At 36.7% G+C, this 21,210-nt stretch overlaps 3 protein-coding genes, 1 long non-coding RNA gene and 1 other non-coding gene across 5 annotated transcripts in view; 3 read left to right on the top strand and 2 right to left on the bottom strand.

Annotated features, from left to right (window-relative positions):
• LOC141577946 (uncharacterized) overlaps positions 1-21,210 on the bottom strand; it is a 169,090-nt gene that overhangs the window by 137,772 nt on the left and 10,108 nt on the right. Inside the window, exon 2 of the long non-coding RNA XR_012507602.1 lies at positions 16,548-16,625. This is a non-coding gene — a long non-coding RNA (uncharacterized LOC141577946). The remainder of the gene's footprint in view (positions 1-16,547; positions 16,626-21,210) is intronic.
• Positions 432-1,394, top strand: LOC105064716 (olfactory receptor 11H4-like). Its single transcript, XM_010949717.2, has one exon. It carries the CDS (start codon positions 432-434, stop codon positions 1,392-1,394), a length of 963 nt encoding a protein of 320 aa, XP_010948019.2.
• On the top strand, positions 7,550-8,542 carry LOC105064684 (olfactory receptor 11H6). The gene has a single exon (XM_010949699.3). The coding sequence runs from the start codon at positions 7,550-7,552 to the stop codon at positions 8,540-8,542; it is 993 nt and encodes a 330-aa protein (XP_010948001.3).
• On the bottom strand, positions 13,668-13,741 carry TRNAP-AGG (transfer RNA proline (anticodon AGG)). The gene has a single exon. It is a non-coding gene; the product is annotated as a tRNA-Pro (tRNA).
• LOC105064715 (olfactory receptor 11H7) lies at positions 14,135-15,091 on the top strand. Its single transcript, XM_010949716.3, has one exon. The coding sequence runs from the start codon at positions 14,147-14,149 to the stop codon at positions 15,089-15,091; it is 945 nt and encodes a 314-aa protein (XP_010948018.2). The 5' UTR covers positions 14,135-14,146.

The following is a 21,210-nucleotide window of genomic DNA, read 5'->3' as shown; positions in this document are numbered from 1 at the left end:
CTATGTCAAGTGCCTTCTACTTGGGGAGAGATCTCAAAAAATAATAATTCTACTCCTAATTCTTGGCTAAAAAATTAATTCAGACTAAACCCTGTACTATTAGAAATAATTAACAATGGGTGGGGAAAAAGAATACAAATAATCACTTTTCTGCTTTTCACAGAGGGTAGTGCTTCTGAGTTTCCAAAATTTCATAATAAAGAGAAGTTTTTTTACCGTAATCCACTGATAAAGAAAATCCAAGTAATGTAAAGATTCTATTGTTATGAACCCAACTTAATTGAAATCTGGGATCACTAGGATTGTTGGTTGGTGGCTTTTAAGTAAGAACTACGAGTTAATGCAAGGGTTATTCCAAACTAACTGCCAAATAGCCAACATATGTACCTTGAACAGGTTTCCCACAAATGTTTCCAGAAACAAAACATATAATGGTGTTTTCTGTCTTCCCTGCAGCCCTGGGATTCATGAACAATTCAGCAGCGAGCACTGTGACTGAGTTTGTCCTCCTAGGCTTCCCTGGTTGTCAGGAGTTGCAATGTTTCCTCTTTTCACTGTTCTTTGGGGTCTATGTATTTACCATGATGGGCAATGGAACCATTGTTTGTGCTGTGAGGTGGGACCAACAGCTCCACACCCCAATGTATATTCTCCTAGGGAATTTTGCTTTCCTTGAAACCTGTTACATTACCTCCACTGTGCCTAGTATGCTAATTAATTTCCTCTCAGAGACAAAAACCATCTCTTTTGTTGGCTGTTTCCTCCAGTTATATTTTTTTACTTCCCTTGGTACAACTGAGGCATATTTCCTCTGCATCATGGCATATGATCGGTACCTTGCTGTCTGCCGCCCACTGCGCTACCCAACCATCATGACCCAACGGCTCTGCTCTATCTTGATGTCTCTTTGCTGGGTGTTTGGGTTCCTTAGTTACTCTGTCTCCACCGTGCAGCTCTCTCAATTGCCCTTCTGTGGGCCCAACACCATCGATCACTTTCTGTGTGATATGGACCCACTAATGGCTCTGTCCTGTGCCCCAGCTCCTGTCACTGAGACTGTCTTCTATGTCCTGAGCTCCCTCATTATCATCCTAACTCTTCTGTATATCCTCGGCTCCTATACCGCTTTACTGATAACTGTGTTAAAAGTCCCTTCAGCAGCTGGCCGGCAGAAGGCCTTTTCCACATGCGGATCACATCTGACAGTGGTGTGCTTATTCTTTGGGGCTCTTTTGGCAATGTATGTGAGCCCTACAGCTGATAACCCACCTGAAATTCAGAAGATCATGACTTTGTTCTACTCTGTGGTGACTCCCTTCTTAAACCCCCTGATTTACAGCTTACGAAACAAGGAGATGAAGGCTGCACTGAAGAAAGTCCTAAGAATACAATGAACATAAACTAACCTACATGAGAACAAACAAACCACTGTCCAGGCATAAAAGATTAATTAAGAAATGCTTCATTTACTGCTGCTAATTCTCCAGTGCACACTTAAAAGAAGATATTTTCCAGTGGGGTCCATCAGTGTTTTATTCTTCAAGTAATCTGGCAGAGCTAAACCATAGCTGATTCACATTCCATTCAAAGTGTAACAATAATATTTTCAACCTGGGTAACTTCTTAGATAGTACTATGAGGACATTATATTTGTGCTATTTCACACAGTTTTAGATTTGATTATTGTGTGATGGAGGTGAAGCTCAAACAAGAACAGTTATCCCAGATGAATCATCATTGGTGTACTAAAGGCATTTCTTAAGACAGTCCAGTATTTTTAAAAGTGAAGAAGTAATTTAATTTAAATGCCTAGAAAAACTTTCTTATCCCCTTGGCTCTTCATGGTTGAGAATCTTCCAGGTTAGGGACAGACTGATAGTTGTATGCTTATATAAGTGATGTTTCAACATCAGATACAATAGTAATTTTTTCATTCAACAAAAATTTATTGAGCATCTACTTTATTTAAGCACTGTTGTAGGCATTTAAGATACTCTATGACCAAAATAGTCAAAAAACACTGTGTAGAGTTTACTTTCTAGTAAGAGACAAACAACAAAAAATGATAAAATATACAGCATGCTGGAGAGTGATAAGCAATATAAAGAAAGGGGAAGGAGGACAGGAAGCATAGGAGAAAGGGCTGAAATTTTAAATAGGATGATCAGGGAAGGCCACACTGAGAAGGTAACATTTAAGAAAAGCTTGAAGGAGATGAGGGAATGAGCATGTAAACAGCTGAGGGAAGAGCATTCCAGGCAGAGGGAAGCAAGTTCTCTATAAGATCCTAAGGCAAGACTTTGTTCCGGTAACAGCAAAGAGTTTGACTTGGTTGGAATAGAGAGATTAAGGGGGAAAATATTGGACATGAAGTCAGAGAGAGTATACAGAGGGCCAAATGGTGCAGGGCTTTGTAAGCCATAGTAAGAACTTTTAATTCTATATGAGATGGGAAGCCTTCTTGAGCAAAGGAGTAACATAATCCCACTTACATTTTAAAAGGGTCATCCCCATAGTTATTTCATTGACAATAGTCTAAACAGAGGTATGGGCATTTAAAAACTCTTATTCTACTTGTCAAATAAAATTTTTTACTTCTTTTTAAAGGAATAAGTATCTGTAACCGGTTCTTGGGGATAAATATTTGCGGAGGGGGAAAAGTCAGGGTACTGGTTTGCCCAAAAGGAATGGAAAGTCCTCCTACACTAAGAAAGGAAATTCTAATTCTGGGGTAGTGTTTTCATGACAGTCTTGAGAGATAATGGAGTTAGGAATCTACTCTTGAGGCTCTTGAATCACACTTAGTCATATTATTATTATACACACATTTACAAATTATTTTTGTATCTATTATTTCATTCTCATATCAGCCTTACTCTGGGGAACACAAGGAAGGTGAGTATGTAGCTAATATTTGAAGAAATGAACTCACCAAGCTCTTACAGCTAATAAGTAAAACCACTCAGGCTAGATTTTCTGGGTCCTAGTTTTCTATTTCCTCACCACCTTCTCTTTAGGTTCAATTCTGTTCCCACCCAGTGCCCCCTTTTTAATCCCGGGTCACTCCCTTTCACATGATGCCTGAATAATCTTCTCCATCATTTCTCTGTCTATCCTAGGTCTCTTTCAAAAGCCTCCCAGACACTAAATCTAATCTTGCTTTTCTAGGTACAACATCACCCAAAGCTCAGCTTCAAGTGCCTATTATCCCTACAAATATCATTCTTAACCCTCTCTCCAAATCATGCTCAGCTAACTCCTGATCCTACTGAATCCCTGCCAAACTCAGAAGCTAGTTCAGACATACCCATACTTAACCCAGACTTTAATGATCTGCACAGTGGCTGTCAAACTTCAGTATGCAACAGAAACACATGGAAGTTTGTTAAAAACAGATTTCTGGGCCCCACACTGAGAGTTTCTGACTCACTAGGTTGGGGGGGGGGGCTAAGAACTTGCATTTTAACAAGTTCTCAAGTGATGTTAATACTGCTGATACAAGGACTACATTTTTTAGAAGCTGCTCTGTCCTTATATAGCCTCACCCCTAAACTCAGTAGTGTTCTCTACTTGAGCTCTTGCTATGATGGAATTCATCTCCCACTCAGGTTCTCTGTCTCATCTTATTTGTTCTCCTTCTCCTAATATCAATGAAAGAATTCATACTTCCCACCCCTCAGCCATTTATAGTGCTAAACTTTGATTTTCCGTAATATTGCATCATGTCAGTCAACATTACAAATCCACTTTTACAGAAAACTCAATTTTTTCAAACAAATGTGTTATACTTTTTTATACATTTTATACAAACAAGTTATACTTAAAAATTTAAAAAGAGATTCTTTATCTTATGTTGAATGTAACAAAATTATAAACTATGTATAGACAAAGAATTTTTTTTAATTTAAGTCCTTATAGGTTAGGCTCCAAGAATGAAGCACATGTACTTTTTGGAGAAAAGATCTCACACACACACACACCCCTTACATGCACACACATATTCTTTCTCTTTCTCTCCTTTTTTCTCTCCTCTCCCATTAACCTGTCCCACTCTCCATCTCCCTTCCCCAATTCAGATCAGTTCTTTAGAGGAAGGATATCACCACAAAGAAGAAAACTTTCGTAGATACTCCTGGATATTTATCCAAACCTCTGTCTCACTAGTTAAACCACTGGGGGAAATAGAAATAAATACAGAGGGATTTGATGCATGCACAGAGATACACGCACAGGGAACTAGGTACCTCCTAATAGAGCACACTGGGGAACTATGGATCCCACTCAGGAGAGACTTGTAAACTCTTAATAATCACTGACATGAAAAATAAATTTCATTTGGTTCAGAATACTGAAGGACGCAAGTCTCTGGAGCCACAAACGCTTCTCTCCATCCATGAATGAGCTTTTACTTTGGGTACTGAGGACAGTTCTGTGGTTAGAGCTGCTCTCACATCCTCCTCCTGGAGACAGAAACATCATCAGGTATGCAAGGAAAGTCTGCCTGCATCAGTGCATCACTGCCCCTGTACACCCACTGCTGTCCGATACTAAGAGTGTGCTGTTCTTCTCTAAATCTGTTAACTCTTTGTTCCTTGGTTCTTTGTAGGAACAATGTGTTATGGCCTGCAGTTCTCTTCTCCCACACACTCCTGAGGAGTGTCGGGTGAAATGTTCACATTAAGGGCTCACTCTGCTATCCCAGAATTCCCACTACACAACTCACTTAGGGAAAATAGAGCTCAAATGTCTTGGATATTTTGGAGGAAGCATTAAATCTCCCTCAGTTAACATACAGCCTGAGTCTTGTACCACTTTGTTTCTAACATTGGTCAGTGAAGGTCTGGTTGACAAATGTCCTTCAGTAAGAGCAGTTAAAGCAGGTTGTCTGTATTTTTCCAAAGTTGTTGGCGAGTGAAAAATGGCAAGTAGAAACTGAGAAAGAAGTAGGGCAGCAGACTTTCTTGTCCTTTGGTTAATCTACAAATTAACCTTAAAATATAAATATTTAAAGAAAGAAGAACCCTTGCAATTGTAATGTTTAAAGTGCTCTTCCCTGAGCAAGTGGTTAAATCCTAAGCAAGTGGGTATAGAGGGGGGTCTGGCTTCCTTACAAATTCATACAGAGACACCTGCCCAGGTTCCGTGTTCCTCTTCTTCTCTCCAACTGCTCATTTGTTGTATCATTTGAGGTGAACAGAAAGATGAAAGAGGTGGATTTAAATTCATCATTTGAGTATATAATAGATATACTTGGAAGTGGAGGCAGTAGAAATGGATGCAGAGATTTCAAATTATCTGTAAAGTTCATGTATCCATTTTTCACTGACCCTGTATTCCATAGATAACTAAAATTTCACTGCAGCACAAATGTCAAAAGGTCTTGGACATTATGAAGTAAAATGACCAGGTGGGAGTTAAGACTCATGAGATCTAGTTTCAGATCAAAAACCATGAATTAGAATTATATTTCTCTTCTTGCTGCCAACAACTTTCTGGCATGTGAGTACAATAAATCAATCCATGTCTCATAGCGCATGCCTCTGCCTACTGTCTTGAAAGGCCAAAATATCTCATTGTCAAATAAAGTTTGCTATCATGCTAGTACCTTCACTACATGGATTTATCTAAATTATTCCTAACTGGAATAATTATCTTTTTCAGGCCCACAACATATAGTTGGGCATGCTGTAAAACATACAGTTGAAGGAAGCCCCAGTCACATACAGAAATGACTATACAGATGTAAGTGGCAGTCTTGATTTCTTCTATAAACCATAAAGTTCAAAAAGGGGGGAATTTTATTTTACCTGTTTATCATTGTACCCCAGAACTTAGCATACTGCTAGAAATATAATAAATGGTGAATAAACATTTGTTAAATGCCTAAATGAATAAGGAAATCAATAATGTGCTACAATTTAAATTCAACATTCAACTTTTTTTTATTACAAGCCCAGCAATTATATTTTCCAGCAAAAAAATGATAGCATGTGATCTGGCGAATATATGTATAGCTATGGAAAGTACATTTGAAATTAAAACTCTAGAAATTCTGATACATATGGTCATTATAGTTAGATTCCATTGAACTAAATCATTTGGACAAAATTTAAATTTTCATAAAAATCATGGTTATTAGAGGCAGTCCTTCTCATTCTAAAAATATTGTTAATCAATACCAATATACACCATGGCAATAAAACATTTATCCTCTGGGTTTGCTCCAGGTTTGATCAAACACTGAGAGGCATGCCTCTTGTACTCTGAAGACTGTATAAACTGCAAAAGGATGAAATTCTGTAAGTATCTTAACAATGACATTAATAAAAACTAGTCAATTATCCTACTTTTATAGTTAACATTTTACTAAACTTAAAATATTGATGGTGGCTTACCCAGTCAAATATCTTGAACTTTAACCAGGGAACACAGAAATAAGCCTGGACCAATAGTTTTAGGAAGGTTGTTAGCAAAATATCCAAGTTTATAGTCCTGTCTCAACTCCTAAATCAGCTAATATGAGAAAGATCTTTCTGGTATCAGTACACCCTAAGGCAAACTCTCTACTCATTATTTAATTTAGGTAAAAGCAAGATGGTGAATGGACAAGTTATGGTGTTTAGGACTTAATTCCACACAAAAATGAAGACATATGGTTTTATAGACTAGAAAAATTGACATACCTAGATGCACCTTACCTCAAGAGTCCAGCCATGTGAAACAGTGACGCTTAGGGGAAAACAACCCAGGAAAATGGTGGCCTCAAAAAGAAATCATGTATAGGGGACATAATATCTGCCATCAGTTAAGCCCCCATCATCATTATAATGCAAGAAGAATTAGACTTATCCTATATAGCTTCAACTAATGAGAGTCCCAGGATCAATATGTAGAAGTAATAAAGGAAATAGATTTTCCTCAACATAAGGAAGTGCTCTGAGAGAACCAGAGCTCCTCAAGAGGGGGATGGGCTGAATTGTTCAGCAAATTCAGATGTCACATAGAATGTGACCTAGAGAAAGCTGGATAGATGATTTTGAGGCCATTTTACAGAATCCTGAGGGTTCTGTAGCACCTCCCTGAAAGCAGCAAAAGCAAGCGTGCTCAACACCCCCATCTCACATTTCCACTCTTATCTGCCTTTTAATTGAACTTCTACAGCTATTTTCTTCAGATTTATACTCAATTTTATTTCAAAGTAAAAAAAGTGTATGAAGTTTATACTTGTATGTAAGATATCCAGGTGGTAATGATTTAAACATGAAAGATGAAACATTACTGAGACTCAGGGTTATATGAATATTTGAAATGAAATGGAGTTTGTTTCAAACCAATCTCCAAGTGGGCCAGTGTATCTAGGAGTTACTGGCTTTGCATATTCAAGTAAACCCCTTAAATGTCTCTGAAATTCAGTTTTCTTATCTGTAAAAAAAAGGATAAAGCACCCCTCCCTACAGCTCAAAGGGTCATTAGGAAGACAGACCAAATGAGATAATGTATATATAAATATTTTGTACATTTTCCAGTCATTTGTTAGCAAAACCTACAAATGTTCATTATTATTCACTGCATTGATACTTCTGTTTCTCTAACAGCTTTGGGATTCCAGAACACAACAATGCACTTTGTGACTGAGTTTGTCCTCCTGGGCTTCCCTGGTCAAAGGGAGATGCAGACCTTCTTCTTCTTTTTAATCCTGGTGGTCTATCTCCTGACGCTACTAGGGAACGGGGCTATTGTCTGTGCAGTGAAATGGGACAGGCAGCTTCACACACCCATGTACATCTTCTTGGGAAACTTTGCCTTTCTAGAGATCTGGTACATTTCCTCCACTGTCCCAAATATGCTGGTCAACATCCTCTCTGATACCAAGACCATCTCCTTCACTGGCTGCTTCCTCCAATTCTATTTCTTCTTTTCACTTGGTACAACAGAGTGTTTCTTCTTATCAGTTATGGCCTATGATCGGTACCTAGCCATCTGTCACCCACTACATTACCCCTCCATTATGACTGGGAAGTTCTGTGTGATCCTGATCTGTGTTTGCTGGGTAAGTGGATTTCTCTGCTATCCAGTCCCTGTTGTCCTTATCTCTCAACTTCCTTTCTGTGGACCCAACATCATTGACCACTTCGTGTGTGACCCAGGCCCACTGTTCGCACTGGCCTGCATCCCTGCTCCTTCCACTGAGCTTATCTGTTACACCTTCAACTCAATGATTATCTTTGGGCCCTTCCTTTCCATTTTGGGATCTTATACGCTGGTACTCAGAGCTGTGGTTCGTTTTCCCTCTCGTGCTGGTAGAACTAAAGCTTTCTCCACATGTGGGTCCCACCTAATGGTGGTGTTTCTATTCTATGGAACCCTCATGGTGATGTATGTGAGCCCAACATCAGGGAACCCAGCAGGAATGCAGAAAATCATCACTTTGATATATTCAGCAGTGACTCCACTCTTAAATCCCTTTATCTATAGTCTCCGAAACAAAGACATGAAAGATGCCCTAAAAAAAGTCCTAAGGTTAAGAATTAATCAAAATTGAGACATCTTTGAAAGAGAAGCAGAATTTGTCATTTATGACCTTAACTGCTTAAAACAATAGAGAATTGCTTCAAGAAGCCGTGTCCTGGCTCACACTTAAGTAGAGGGAGAGACTTATTTTTCATAGTTCCTCTGCTGTTCAAGTTCAGCTCATCAATAATAAATGCTCAATGAAACATTTTCAACATGACGACTTCACTGAGTAATTATATGGTGTCGTTATATATATTTGCGTGTGACGAATCTTTGCTGGTTTAATCCTGTCTCATGAAGGAATCAAAAGCATGTGTACCTGGAGCCTTTCAAGAAAAGGTGTGATCCTCTAAATTCAAAAAATAAATATTCCTAAAGACAGTGGGTCAAGGGGCCACCAAACACACAAACACACACACACACACACACACACACATAGTAACTGACATTTTTCCATTGTTTTGAGACTGTCTTTCATACCAAAAACAGAGTATGCTTCACACCTCTATCACTTACAGATAAAGTATAAACTCTTCCTCCTGCCATTCAAAGCACTCGCTCAATAGACTGCTCCGTTCAGTTCCCTCCCTTACTGATACTCTTTGGCCCTGTACTTCACAATGATCAATCTCCTTATTTTACCTTCAATACCTTTTCTCCTAATTGTGCATCCTTACCCATAGTGCTTCCTCCCAAATCAATTGTGACACCTCCATTACCACTTGCAATATGGAATAACAATGCCCTAAACATATTTTTATGCCTCTCAGGAGGCTGTAAGGCAAAGTCTCAGGTAGAAAAGTAGTCAGAGAAAATGATACCAAGAGCAAATTCCATTTTGGTGCCCAAACCCTATGCTGAGACAGGAAAATCATCAGATAAGAGATCAATCAACTTAAAAGGAGAGTACACCCCTTTAGCTATGGCCACACTGGGAATGAATGAACTTAAGTGTGCCAGAAAGATGGTTCTGCTGGTGCTAGGTGATGAGATACTCTAGTACAGTGTTTTCTCAAACCTTTCTACCACCAAGCCATATTTGGGAACAGTGGTCAGAAAACATGGGGCATTTGGAGATAATATTTCTTTAAAATCCAAAGTTTCATCTTAAAAATCATACTTTCTTTAGAACACTCCCTCACACTATACACAAACATAAATGCAAAATGGCTTAAAGACTTAATTATAAGATAGGACACCATAAACCTCCTAGGAGAGAAAATAGGCAAAACATTCTCTGACATAAATCGTAGCAATGTTTTCCTAGGTCAGTCTCCCAAGGCAATAGAAATAAAAGCAAAAATAAACAAATGGGACCTAATCAAGCTTATAAGCTTTTGTACAGCAAAGGAAACGATAAACAAAACAAAAAGACAACCTATGGACTGGGAAAAAATATTTGCAAACAATGCAACTAACAAGGGCTTAATTTCCAAAATATACAAAAAGTTCATACAACTCAATAACAACAACAACAAAAAAAAACAAGCAACCTAATCCAAAAACGGGCAGAAGACCTAAATAGACATTTTGCCAAAGAAGACATACAGATGGCCAATAGGTACATGAAAAGATGCTGATTATCATTAATTGCCAGAGAAATGTAAATCAAAACTACAATGAGGTATCACCTCACACTGGTCAGAATGGCCATCATTAAAAAGTCCACAAACAATAAATGCTGGAGAGGATGTGGAGAAAAGGGAACCCTCCTACACTGTTGTTGGAAATGTAATTTGGTGCAGCCACTATGGAAAAACAGTATGGAGAGTCCTTGAAAAAATAAAAATAGAGTTATCATATGATCCAGCAATCCCACTCCTGGGCATATATCCAAAGAAAACTCAAATTAGAAAAGATACATGCACCCCAATGTTCACAGCAGCACTATTTACAATAGCCAAGACATGGAAGCAACTTAAATGTGCATCCACAGATGACTAAATAAAGAAGATGTGGTAATATATACAATGGAATACTACCTAGCCATAAAAAAGAATGAAATAATGCCATTTGCAACAAATTGAAAATATTATACTATGGGAAGTAAGCCAAAAGAGAAAGACAAATATCATATGATATCACTTACATGTGGGATCTGAAAAAAAATACAAATGAACTTATTTACAAAACAGAAACAGACTCACAGACACAGAAAACAAACTTATGGTTACCAAAGGAAAAAGGGAAGAGTAAGGGATGAATTAGGAGTTTGGGATTAGCAGATAGGAACTATTATATATAAAATAGATAAACAACAAGGTCTCACTATATACACAGGGAACTATATACAATATCCAAAAATGAAAAAGAATATACATATATGTATAATTAAATCACTATGCTATACACCAGAAACTAACACAACATTGTAAATTAACCATGCTTCAATTTAAAAAAATTTTTTATAAAAAATCCACTTTCTGCTCCATAGTACACATATATTTGGTGCAATACAAAATTATCTCCTCTCAGTAAAATTGTCCCTTTCTTAGAAGACATTTAATTAGGGGCTTTACGTACCCCATGGCACAAAAATCACATACCCTGTTTGAGAAACAAGCTTAAGGAGACTATAGAGTCCCTCCAGAGTCAATGTAACACATTATTTCTAATAATCCCTATGCACCAGCCTATCAGAAATCTTAATGAAACCACCAGGCAAGAAACAGGAAGGTCCCTAGGGAAAGCATGGAAAGTTACAGGATCACATGTAAGAAAGAGATACCTGAGAATTCTCAACAGTGGCTAAAATGATGCATAAATTAAGACCAGCACACAGTTACAACACACTCTGTAGGAAACAGACCAATAGAATCTAATGGCACAAGGGAAGTGAAATAAGCTATGCATGAAGCTCTCACACAGGGCTTCCACATCAAAGCCAGTGGAGACTTATGGACTATCCCCAGGATGATCTAGGAAAGCTTCATGCTATGTAGGAGACGTCTTCTCTGCTGGGCACTGCTGCTATTACACACCACAGGTGAGCCCATTCACCTATACACTTGTACATTCAGTGTGCTCAAGAGATTATCAATGAATATTGGTTTCTCTTACAACTCAAGAACCACCCCCTCAAAAAAATTTCTCAGAGAATTTAGATCACCATGGAACTGACACTCTCCAAAATAAGTGCACAAATGGTGCCACAGTCATCCACAGGTCTTCCCCTTCAAAGGAAGTAGCTGGGCCACCAGGAATGGTATGACTTTTATAGATATTTTGAACAAAACAGTATGAAACTAGTTCCATCCACTGGGGCTAAAAGTAAGAGAAAATAGAGGTGTTTTTGGTTTTGGGGGGTTTTTTGGTCTCCTCTTTCAACTCCTCCTCTTTGTCCATCCTATTACTCATCTGCAACCTCAGGAAAAGAGGCATTAAACATTTTTTAATAGTAAAATCAAATGTATATGAGGACTAAGATTCACATAGCATTTAATGATGAATATATTAAGAACTGCTTCTTACAATTATGTTGGAAATTATCTGTGAACTTCATTTACAATGGTTTCACTACAGTTGACTCATAGTTTTTTTGTGAGTTTTCTTAAATTTTATTTCAATTTCAAAAAGAGTGCTTGGAGCCAAGTCTTGTGCATTTTGATTTTAGGTCAAAGTCTGTGACTCTGAGACTGTGAATTCAAGTCATTGTTGCTGCTATTCCAGTAGTAAGTGGCTGCTCTCTGCATCACTGCTCTCTTGTCTTGTTGAGAAGAGAGGGCTCTTGCTTGGAAAGTGCTGACTTCTCATAGAAGGGAATCATTTTCTCAGATGCCTCACCAAAATGACCATCAAAGCAAGTTAGTTTAGCTCTTCATAATCATCCCAGTTTAAAAATTTAAAAAGAATTTGTCTTCATCTTTCAGTTTCCTTCTCTTATTGGTTTCTTGTCCACAAGACTACAACATGCTTTGACATAACCAGCTCAATAGGAAGGTTATGTTTGCTTCTAAATGAGTAGGTTCATAGTTCATTTTATACATTACTAATTTAGTGAGCTTGTAATATCTGTATCACCATAAACATATTTATCTTATTTAATATAACCTCGCTGAACAGAATGAATTTTTTTCTATTTGATTATATTCAGTGAGTACTATAAATATTCTATAGACTCCACTTTAGCAAAATTCTTTTTTAAGTAAAATTTTCTGTTATCAGTCAAAAAAAGTTAAAAGTATCTTGTTAAAAAATGACTAGAGATTCCATTATATTAAAGCTATCACTGTGTTCTTTTCTCTGAATTGTATTTGATTCTTAAAAAGACATCTTTGGTGATCGTGTTCTAGAGGCAATAAGGACAAATTTTGCAATATGGGGAAATAATTTTTTGAAACATCTTTGATTCCCTTGTTTTCAGTTGTTTTGAAAATTGGGGGCTATTGTTTAAATAAACTAAAGTAAAATCTTCAAATAGTGAATTTTAAGGGAAACTTGTGGCAGCAGTAAGGAAAACTTCAGAAGAAAATCTCTTGGTTATTTTACTTGTCTTCTCCAATACATCTCGTATGTTATATTCATCTTTAATGACAGATATTTTAAATGTATAAGAAGCATGATAAACTACCATGTGAAATTAATAATTATGGGTTGAATAATAGTGATTTTCATTACTAAAAACAAAGGATTAGAGGGGAGGGTATAGCTCAATGGTAGAGTACATGCTTAGCATACACGAGATTGTAGGTTCAATCGCCAGTACCTCTAATTAAATAAACAAACAAATAAACAAACAAAATTACCTCCCCCCAAAAAAGAATAAAAATTTTAAAAAAAGGATTAAATACCAAATTGTAAATGAGCTGTGGTGCAAAATCAACGTCTTGAAATAGGAAATAGCAAGATATATAAATAATTTATTATTTGAATATCCTTTTTTGTCTGGTATCATGGGGAAAAAAATGATAGAAATCTCCTAATGAAAATAGCTCAAGAAAAAGAGAGGTAGAGAATGAATCTGAAGTAATGTCAAAGCTCAAATCACTTGAATCTGTAGAAAGTGTCAGATTTAAACCTGTTTTTTTCAAGTCCCCAGTAATGTTCTCCTTGCACAAACCCATTGCTTCTCTTGACTCTTTATCCTTTTGGGCATCATAACATGTTTCTTTTGGGGGGGGTGGTATTTGGTTTATTTACTTACTTATTTTTAGAGGAGGTACTGGGGATTGAACCCAGGAACTTATGCATCCTAAGCATACACTCTACCACTTAAGCTATACCCTCCTGCCCCCAAATCCAAATCTATTTTAAAATGGTAGCATATGTGTTCTCCCATTTTGAAGTGAACAGCATGAATTACCATATATGAAGCTTTTACTGGAAAAAAAATTAGACATAAGACAAGCCATTTTTGCCTCTATTTCAAGATTTCTTTATACCAAAAGAAGATGAAGTTTAACTGATTTTGTCCACTGGCAAAGACAGTTCAAGCAGCCTAGAATCCTACATTTACGAAGAAATCAGGGCCAAATGGCTCATTCAGAAAAGCCAGGATTTATTCAAGACTTGTTTTAGAATATTCAATATATTTGCCTGCATCAAATTCCCTGTCCTAGGAAAAGTTTAAAATGCCGCAGCAGCAAAGTGACTTGTCATTATCTATCTGTCTTCTCTCCACAGTCTGGGGACCATGAATAACTCAGGGATATCTACTGTGACACAGTTTGTCTTGTTGGGCTTTCCTGGTCCCTGGAAAATGCAGATCGTCTTTTTCTCGGTGATTCTGTTGGTCTACATCTTGACTCTGACTGGGAATATGGCCATCATTTGTGCTGTGAGGTGGGACCACCGACTCCATACTCCTATGTACATGTTCCTAGCCAACTTCTCTTTTCTAGAGATCTGGTATGTGACCTGCACAGTCCCCAATATGCTGGTCAATTTTCTTTCCAAAACCAAGACCATATCCTTCTCTGGTTGCTTCATTCAGTTCTACTTCTTCTTTTCCCTGGGCACAACTGAATGCTTCTTCCTCTGTGTCATGGCTTACGATCGCTACCTGGCCATCTGTCATCCACTGCACTATCCCTCCATCATGACTGGGCAGTTCTGTGCCATTCTAGTGTCTCTTTGTTGGCTCACTGGTTTCCTTGGGCATTCAATTCCTATTTTCTTCATTTCTCAACTACCCTTTTGTGGTCCCAACATCATTGATCACTTCCTGTGTGATGTGGACCCTTTGATGGCATTGTCCTGTGCCTCCTCACCCATCATAGAGCATGTATTCCATTCTGTGAGCTCTCTTATCATCATTCTCACCGTTTTGTACATCCTTGGATCCTATACCCTAGTGCTCAGAGCTGTGCTTAAGGTTCCTTCTTCAGCTGGGAGGCAGAAGGCTTTCTCTACCTGCGGATCCCACTTAGTTGTGGTGTCTCTGTTCTATGGAACCATTATGGTGATGTATGTGAGCCCCACATCTGGCAACTCAGTTGCTATGCATAAGATCATCACACTGACATACTCGGTAGTGACACCAGTATTAAACCCCCTCATCTACAGCCTACGCAACAGGGACATGAAATTTGCCCTCCATCAGATTCTTTGTGGAATGAGAATTATTCAAACCTCGTGAAAAGGTTTTGTGAAACCTGATGACTCTCTTTCTGCAAGTGGAAGAATAATCCTCTTCTTTCAATCCAAATTGATTTAGCTTTATTCATAACCATCATAGTCCTTTTGTGCAAAGCAGAATTCATCATGTATTTGATTATATTTTTATGTGTTTTCAGTTTCATAAATATATTTCCATGGGAAGAGACCTCTACCTGACACATGGTAAAAACAACTCTTAAAAAATCTTAAAATTTGCTTCCAGAAAGATTTTGACTTTTTCAATGTACAATCTCTGTCTACACAACTTTAAGAGAGATGAATCAAATTGTTATTTGCCTACCTGGCTGCCTAACACTTTGCTTAAAAGCCACATAACCCATAAAATGCCTTGTCATGAATTTTTGGCAGAAACCCCACACATCAATGATGGATACACTAACAGATTATTAAGCCAGTGTCACAATTCTTAGTTCAACATCCCTATCAACAGTATACAAAAGGGAGGCTAAAACTTTGTTTGAAAACATGAGTAAGAATATCTTTAGTAAGTTGTCAGCACGCAACCTTCATTAGGAAAATGAAGATTACATCAAGAGAACCACTCAAAGGACTTGCCCTTGTTCTCTGGAGTTTAAGAGATACCTGGACTGTCCCTGGTTCACACCTGGAAAAAATATATAAATATTGTAGAACTTCGCTCTGAGAGAAAAGGAGAAAGAAATGGGCTATAATAGGAGCATAATAAAACAAATACAAAATATCACACTTGGCCTAGTTAGAGCTCATAGAAGATAACAAATCTGGGCCATCTTGAAGGAGAGTCCACCCAAAAGTACTACTTGGAAAAGTAAAGCAGCCCTAAAAGTTAGTCTATATGAGGTGGGTCACCAGAATCCAGAGATGAAAGAAGTTATAAGTAGTCAGCCAGTGAAGCATTGCCCACATCAGGGAACTGCATTTTAGGGTGCTCCCCTCCCCACAAAAAAGAAAAAAAACTCCATGAGAGGAAAATCAGCATACAAACTTTTGTCAAGTCTGTACAGCAACAACACCAGTCAAGGAAAAGGCTTTCTGTCCTCTTCAAACCTAAAGTAACCACGAGCAGTGTAGAAATGTGGAAGAGGAGGAGTGAAAGGGCAGGGGAAAAGAAGTAGATCAAGCCTGAATGTCTTGAGGGATGTTTTAATTTGGATAAAAATTAAAATTTAAGTTTTAGATTATATTAGAATTTCCAATACCTGGATAAGGAAACCATGTATTAATACTGAAAGCAATCAGAAAAGCTATCACATTGGCCCAAGACTATCCACAGATGGAGACAAATAGAACATCAGAAATGTTTGAAATAGGCATGGTGAGAAAAAATAAAGTTCCTTTGTGCTTATACCCTACCAAGTCCAAATCATCCCGTTAAATAGTTACAAGTATGTATATTTAAACATTGTGGTAGCCTAAGAAAGAAAGAAAACCCTCACCTGAAGACCAAAAATTATCTCTTTAAAAGTCCCCTTGGGCAACTGGAGAGCACCATGCTTCAGGGTGGATAGAAGGACCTAAAAAAAAAGGTGGGAAAAGGAATCAGAAAATATGCTTCGAAAGCTACTAAAGACAAGCTTGATATATTCATCAAAGTTGCACCTTAATTGAGCACTAATATTTTAATAATTCAGCTGAATTCATTAGCTGAAAGAGGAACAGAAAATATTTTGGACAAAACTCAACAGCACATCTGTCATCACTTCACTAAGAACACCTATTCTTTGGTTAAGATTTAACTCACATATCACTCCCACCAGAAAAATCCTTCTAATATCCCCAGATTGGACTATGATTCCCTCCATAATGCACCTAGAACACACCAGGTCATATTCCATCATTGTACTTATTGACTCTTTGAGGTGAGTCTACTATGTGTCTGTGTCTCTTAAGCTAGACTATAAGCCCTTTGAGGACAGGGACAGTATCTTGTATCTTATTTTTTCACCCCTGACATCAGCATGTTAACTGACTAACTCATAGTAAGCAGGTCATGAAAGGAATTGTTTTTAGAACTGGATGAGTGAGCTAGTTCTTTAATCAGTCTTCACTAAAATTGAATATATTTTAGTCACAAAACCATGGATTATTTACATTTTTAGTATTTAAAAACTTATATGGTTTAAAAACTATGTTTTGATATGTGTCTTATTACAAAATAACATATGCTTGTCATAAATTTTTCAAACAATACATTAAAGTGTAAAGTTAAGGATAAAGGTTTCCACCCACCCTCTTCACAATCCCATTTCCCACAAATAACAAGTTTAGTACAGGTCAGTTTTCATACATATAGAAGCATGCAAATGCATACACATATAATGGTTTTAGTTTCTTTAAACTGATTATATTACACAAACTATTTCACAGCTATTTTTTATTCTCTTAAAATTTTATAACCTCCTATTCAAATGAATACAAATAGATATGCCGCATTCTTTTTCATAGTTTAATATTGTCCCATTTGTGAATAAACCATAACTTATTTAATTCTTCCCCTGTTGCTAGACATATATGTTTTAAAGTGTTTTGTTCTCACGTAGGTTCAAGCTATTTAAAAAAAAAAAAATTCTAGGGTCTTATTAATAAATCTATCAAAAATCCTTTTTTAAAACTATGTCAAACATAAATATATAAAAACTGTTACATATTTTAAATGTTAAAATCAAAATATGTCAAACATACATAAAAGTCTATGTAATTTATATGAAAGATTAAAGAATATGATATTTAGAAATGCCTGTACTCTTCTTTATCCAAGTAAGAACATGGAATATTATCATTTTAGAAGCCTCTTGTGAGCCTATTCCCAACATCAGTCTCTCTATGCAGCAAAGGGAAAGGGGGAATTTTGTGTTATTAATTCCCTTGCTTTCCTTCAGTTTTACTACTTATATATCTCTAAATAAAAATGATGGAGTGGGAAACTCCAAAGAGACATTCCTACACAGAAACATTGAAAATACAGACAAAAATTGTCAGAATCAACTTGACTAAAATTCAGGAAAATAGTCAAAGATTTATAGCAAGCAAATGAATGCATAATCAAAAAGGACAAATAAAACATGGCAGGAGAGCTTTGTGGCATGTTAGCTTACCTATGCCACATCCCCTCCTCCTCAGCTTAGCAGCACTTTAAAGACAACAGTCCATATTCCTAGAATGGGTTCTTGGTTCCTGAGAAAACAGAATGAACCTCATCCTCAAAAGTTTCCTGTTTGTTTTGATCTGTCTAGGGGCTCCCTGAAAGACTGCAACAGAGGCCTTGCCTTTATTTCACCTAACTCAGAACTCTCTCAGAACAGAGAAACAAGGTGGGGGAGGGCGTAGCTCAGTGGTAGAGTGAGTGCATAGCATGCTTGAGTTCCTGCGTTCAATCCCCAGTACCTTCATTTAAAAAAAGAGAGAGAGAAACATCTACATGGAGGATATTCCTTTAAGGCAAAGGAACCAGCCACTGTCACCTAGGGCAAAGAATATCAACTGACACAAACAATAGACACACCAGAAATTCTAGGAGGAAAAGCGAGGGAGTGAGTTACTTGGAGAAAAAGGACTCTGAAGAGCTTCCATATATTCCTGGGAACAGTCCCTAATAGAGAATGTCAATAAAGAGACAGAAATTATACATCAACAAAATGAGAAGAACAAGAGAGATAGAAATCATAAAGAAGAACACCCAAAATTCTGCAGCTGGAGAAGACAATGAATAAAATTAAAAATGCAATAGAGAGCAACAAACTTGATCAAGCAGAAGAAAGCAACTGTGAATGCAAAGACATGTCATTTGAAATTATCCAGTCAGAAGAGGACAAAGGAAAAAGAATGAAAAAGCCTATAAGAATGATGGGATACCATAAAGTAAAACAACTTGCACATTATGGGAATCCCAGGAGAGGAGAGAGAAAGAAAAGAATAGGAAGTTACTTTAAAGAAATAATAGCTGAAAAACTTCCCACCTGGGAGAAATCATCCAGGCACATGAAGCTAATAGGTCCCCAAACGGACTCAACTCAAAGAAGAATTTCTCCATTCACCTGTTGACGAACATTGAGTTGTTTCCAGTTATTGACTGTTACAAGTAAACTGCTATGAACATTTGTGTGGAAGACTTCGTTTGACATATCCATTTTTTTTCAGTAAATAGTGAGGAATGAATGGCTTTATCAAATAGTACATTTATGCTTAACCTTTGAATAAACTGTCAAATTGTTTTCCAAAGTGCTGTGCCATTTTTACATGCAAACACAGTCTGCGAGAGTTCCAATTCCTTTATATCATAACCAACACTTGTATGGTCAGTCTTTTTAATTTTAGTCATTCTGGTATGTATACAGTGGTAGCTCATTATGGTTTTAATTTGTATTTTCCCTAATGACTAATGATGTTGAATATGTTTTCACTTGCTTATCTGACATCTGTATATGTTCTGTTCAATGTCTATTCATATCTTTTTTGCATTTTTAATGGGTCATTCGGCTTTCTTACTGATTTTTGAGTGTTATTTATACATTCTATTGCAAGCCTTTGGATAGATACATGCCATGCCAATATTTTTCCCCAGTCTGTGGCTTGTCTTTTATCTTAATAGTGTTTTTCAAAGAGTAGATATTTTTCATTTTCATGGACTCCAGTTTGTTATATTGTAATTTTATGGATCATGCTTTTAGTGTTGTATTTTAAAAATCTCTGCCTAAGAGAGGGTCACAAGGATTTTACCCTGTGTTTTCTTCAGTGGGGTAGGGTTGTTTTGTTTCATTTTCTTTCATTTTTTATTAAAGTGTAGTCAATTTACAATGTTAGTTTCAGGTGTACAGCAAAGTAATTCAGTTATACATAAAAACATACACCATAAATATATTTTTTCATTATATTTTATTACAGAAATTGAATATAGTTCCTTATGCTGTATAGTAGGTCCTTGTTGTTTACCTGTTTTATATTACCCTATGCTTTCTTCTAGATGTTTTATAGTTTTAGGCTTTATTCTTAGGACTATGACCCATTTTGAGTTAATTTTGGTAAATTTTGTGAGGTTGTTGAAATAGTGATGTTCAGTATTTTTGGACATGGATATCCAACTATTCCAGGACCATTTATCAAGGTGTTCCTTTCTACACTCAATTGCTTTTGCACCTTTTGTTGAAAACCAGTTTTCCACATGTAGGTGTCTGTTTCTGGACTCTATATTTTGTTCAATGGTCTATTTGTTTAACTTAATGCTCATGCCACATTTGTTTGATAATTGTAGCTTTATAATAAGTCTAAAAATCAAGCAATGTTACTCCTCCAACTTTGTTTTTTCTAGTCTAATTTCTTTGTATTTCCATATGGATTTTAAAATTAGTTTGCCAATTTCTACCAAAAAAAAAAAAAAAAGCCCTTTGAAAGCTTGACTGGGATTACAAAGAATCTGTAGACATTTAGAAGAATTGACAGCTTAACAATACTGAATTTCCAACCCATGAACAAGCTACATTTTTACACTTGTTTACATCTTTAATTTCTTACAGCTATGTTTTTTATTTTCATTGTATAGTTCTTTCACACCTTTTCAGATTTATCTCTATTTAATATTTTGAAGCATTGTAAATGGAATTTTAACATCAAGTTCTGATTGTTATTGCTACTTGTATATAGAATACAGGAGATTTTTGTATATTTCTCCAATCTTGAAATCTTGCAAAAACTCATGTTTACCTGAAACAAATAGACTATTAGATATTTCTCCAGCAAAAAAAAAAAAAGGAGGGGGAGCTTATACAAGATTAGCCTAGAATGGCAGTTCAGTGTCTGCAACCATGATGAGCCACATGCAAATCCATACATGAGGAAGGAAAGAAAAAAGCTTTTACAAAGGGAAAGGGGAAATTGGGAGGGCTATAGAAAACAAAAAGTCCATGTCTTTTCATTGGCTGAGTCCTTGCCAGGAAAGAAGAGGAGTTTTTCCTCTTGTTGTTGGGCTCTGCTATTATGGCAGGGCAAGAAAACTCTTCTGGTTGCCCAAGTATGTTTAATTGAAGTTTACGTTTATTAACTGTCACTTACTAATTCTAGTAGCCTTTCTGTAGATTTCATTAAATTTTATACATAGATGATCAT

Source organism: Camelus bactrianus, chromosome 6, assembly GCF_048773025.1.
Source record: "Camelus bactrianus isolate YW-2024 breed Bactrian camel chromosome 6, ASM4877302v1, whole genome shotgun sequence".
NCBI lineage: Eukaryota > Metazoa > Chordata > Mammalia > Artiodactyla > Camelidae > Camelus > Camelus bactrianus.
Note: the sequence above shows the minus strand (reverse complement) of the source record. Positions and strands in the feature narration are given on the sequence as shown.

What these genes read in the sequence shown, in the direction of transcription:
- LOC105064716 (XM_010949717.2), top strand. Translation starts at nt 432, where the DNA reads ATGGTGTTTTCTGTCTTCCCTGCAGCCCTGGGATTCATGAACAATTCA.
- LOC105064684 (XM_010949699.3), top strand. Translation starts at nt 7,550, where the DNA reads ATGTTCATTATTATTCACTGCATTGATACTTCTGTTTCTCTAACAGCT.
- LOC105064715 (XM_010949716.3), top strand. Translation starts at nt 14,147, where the DNA reads ATGAATAACTCAGGGATATCTACTGTGACACAGTTTGTCTTGTTGGGC.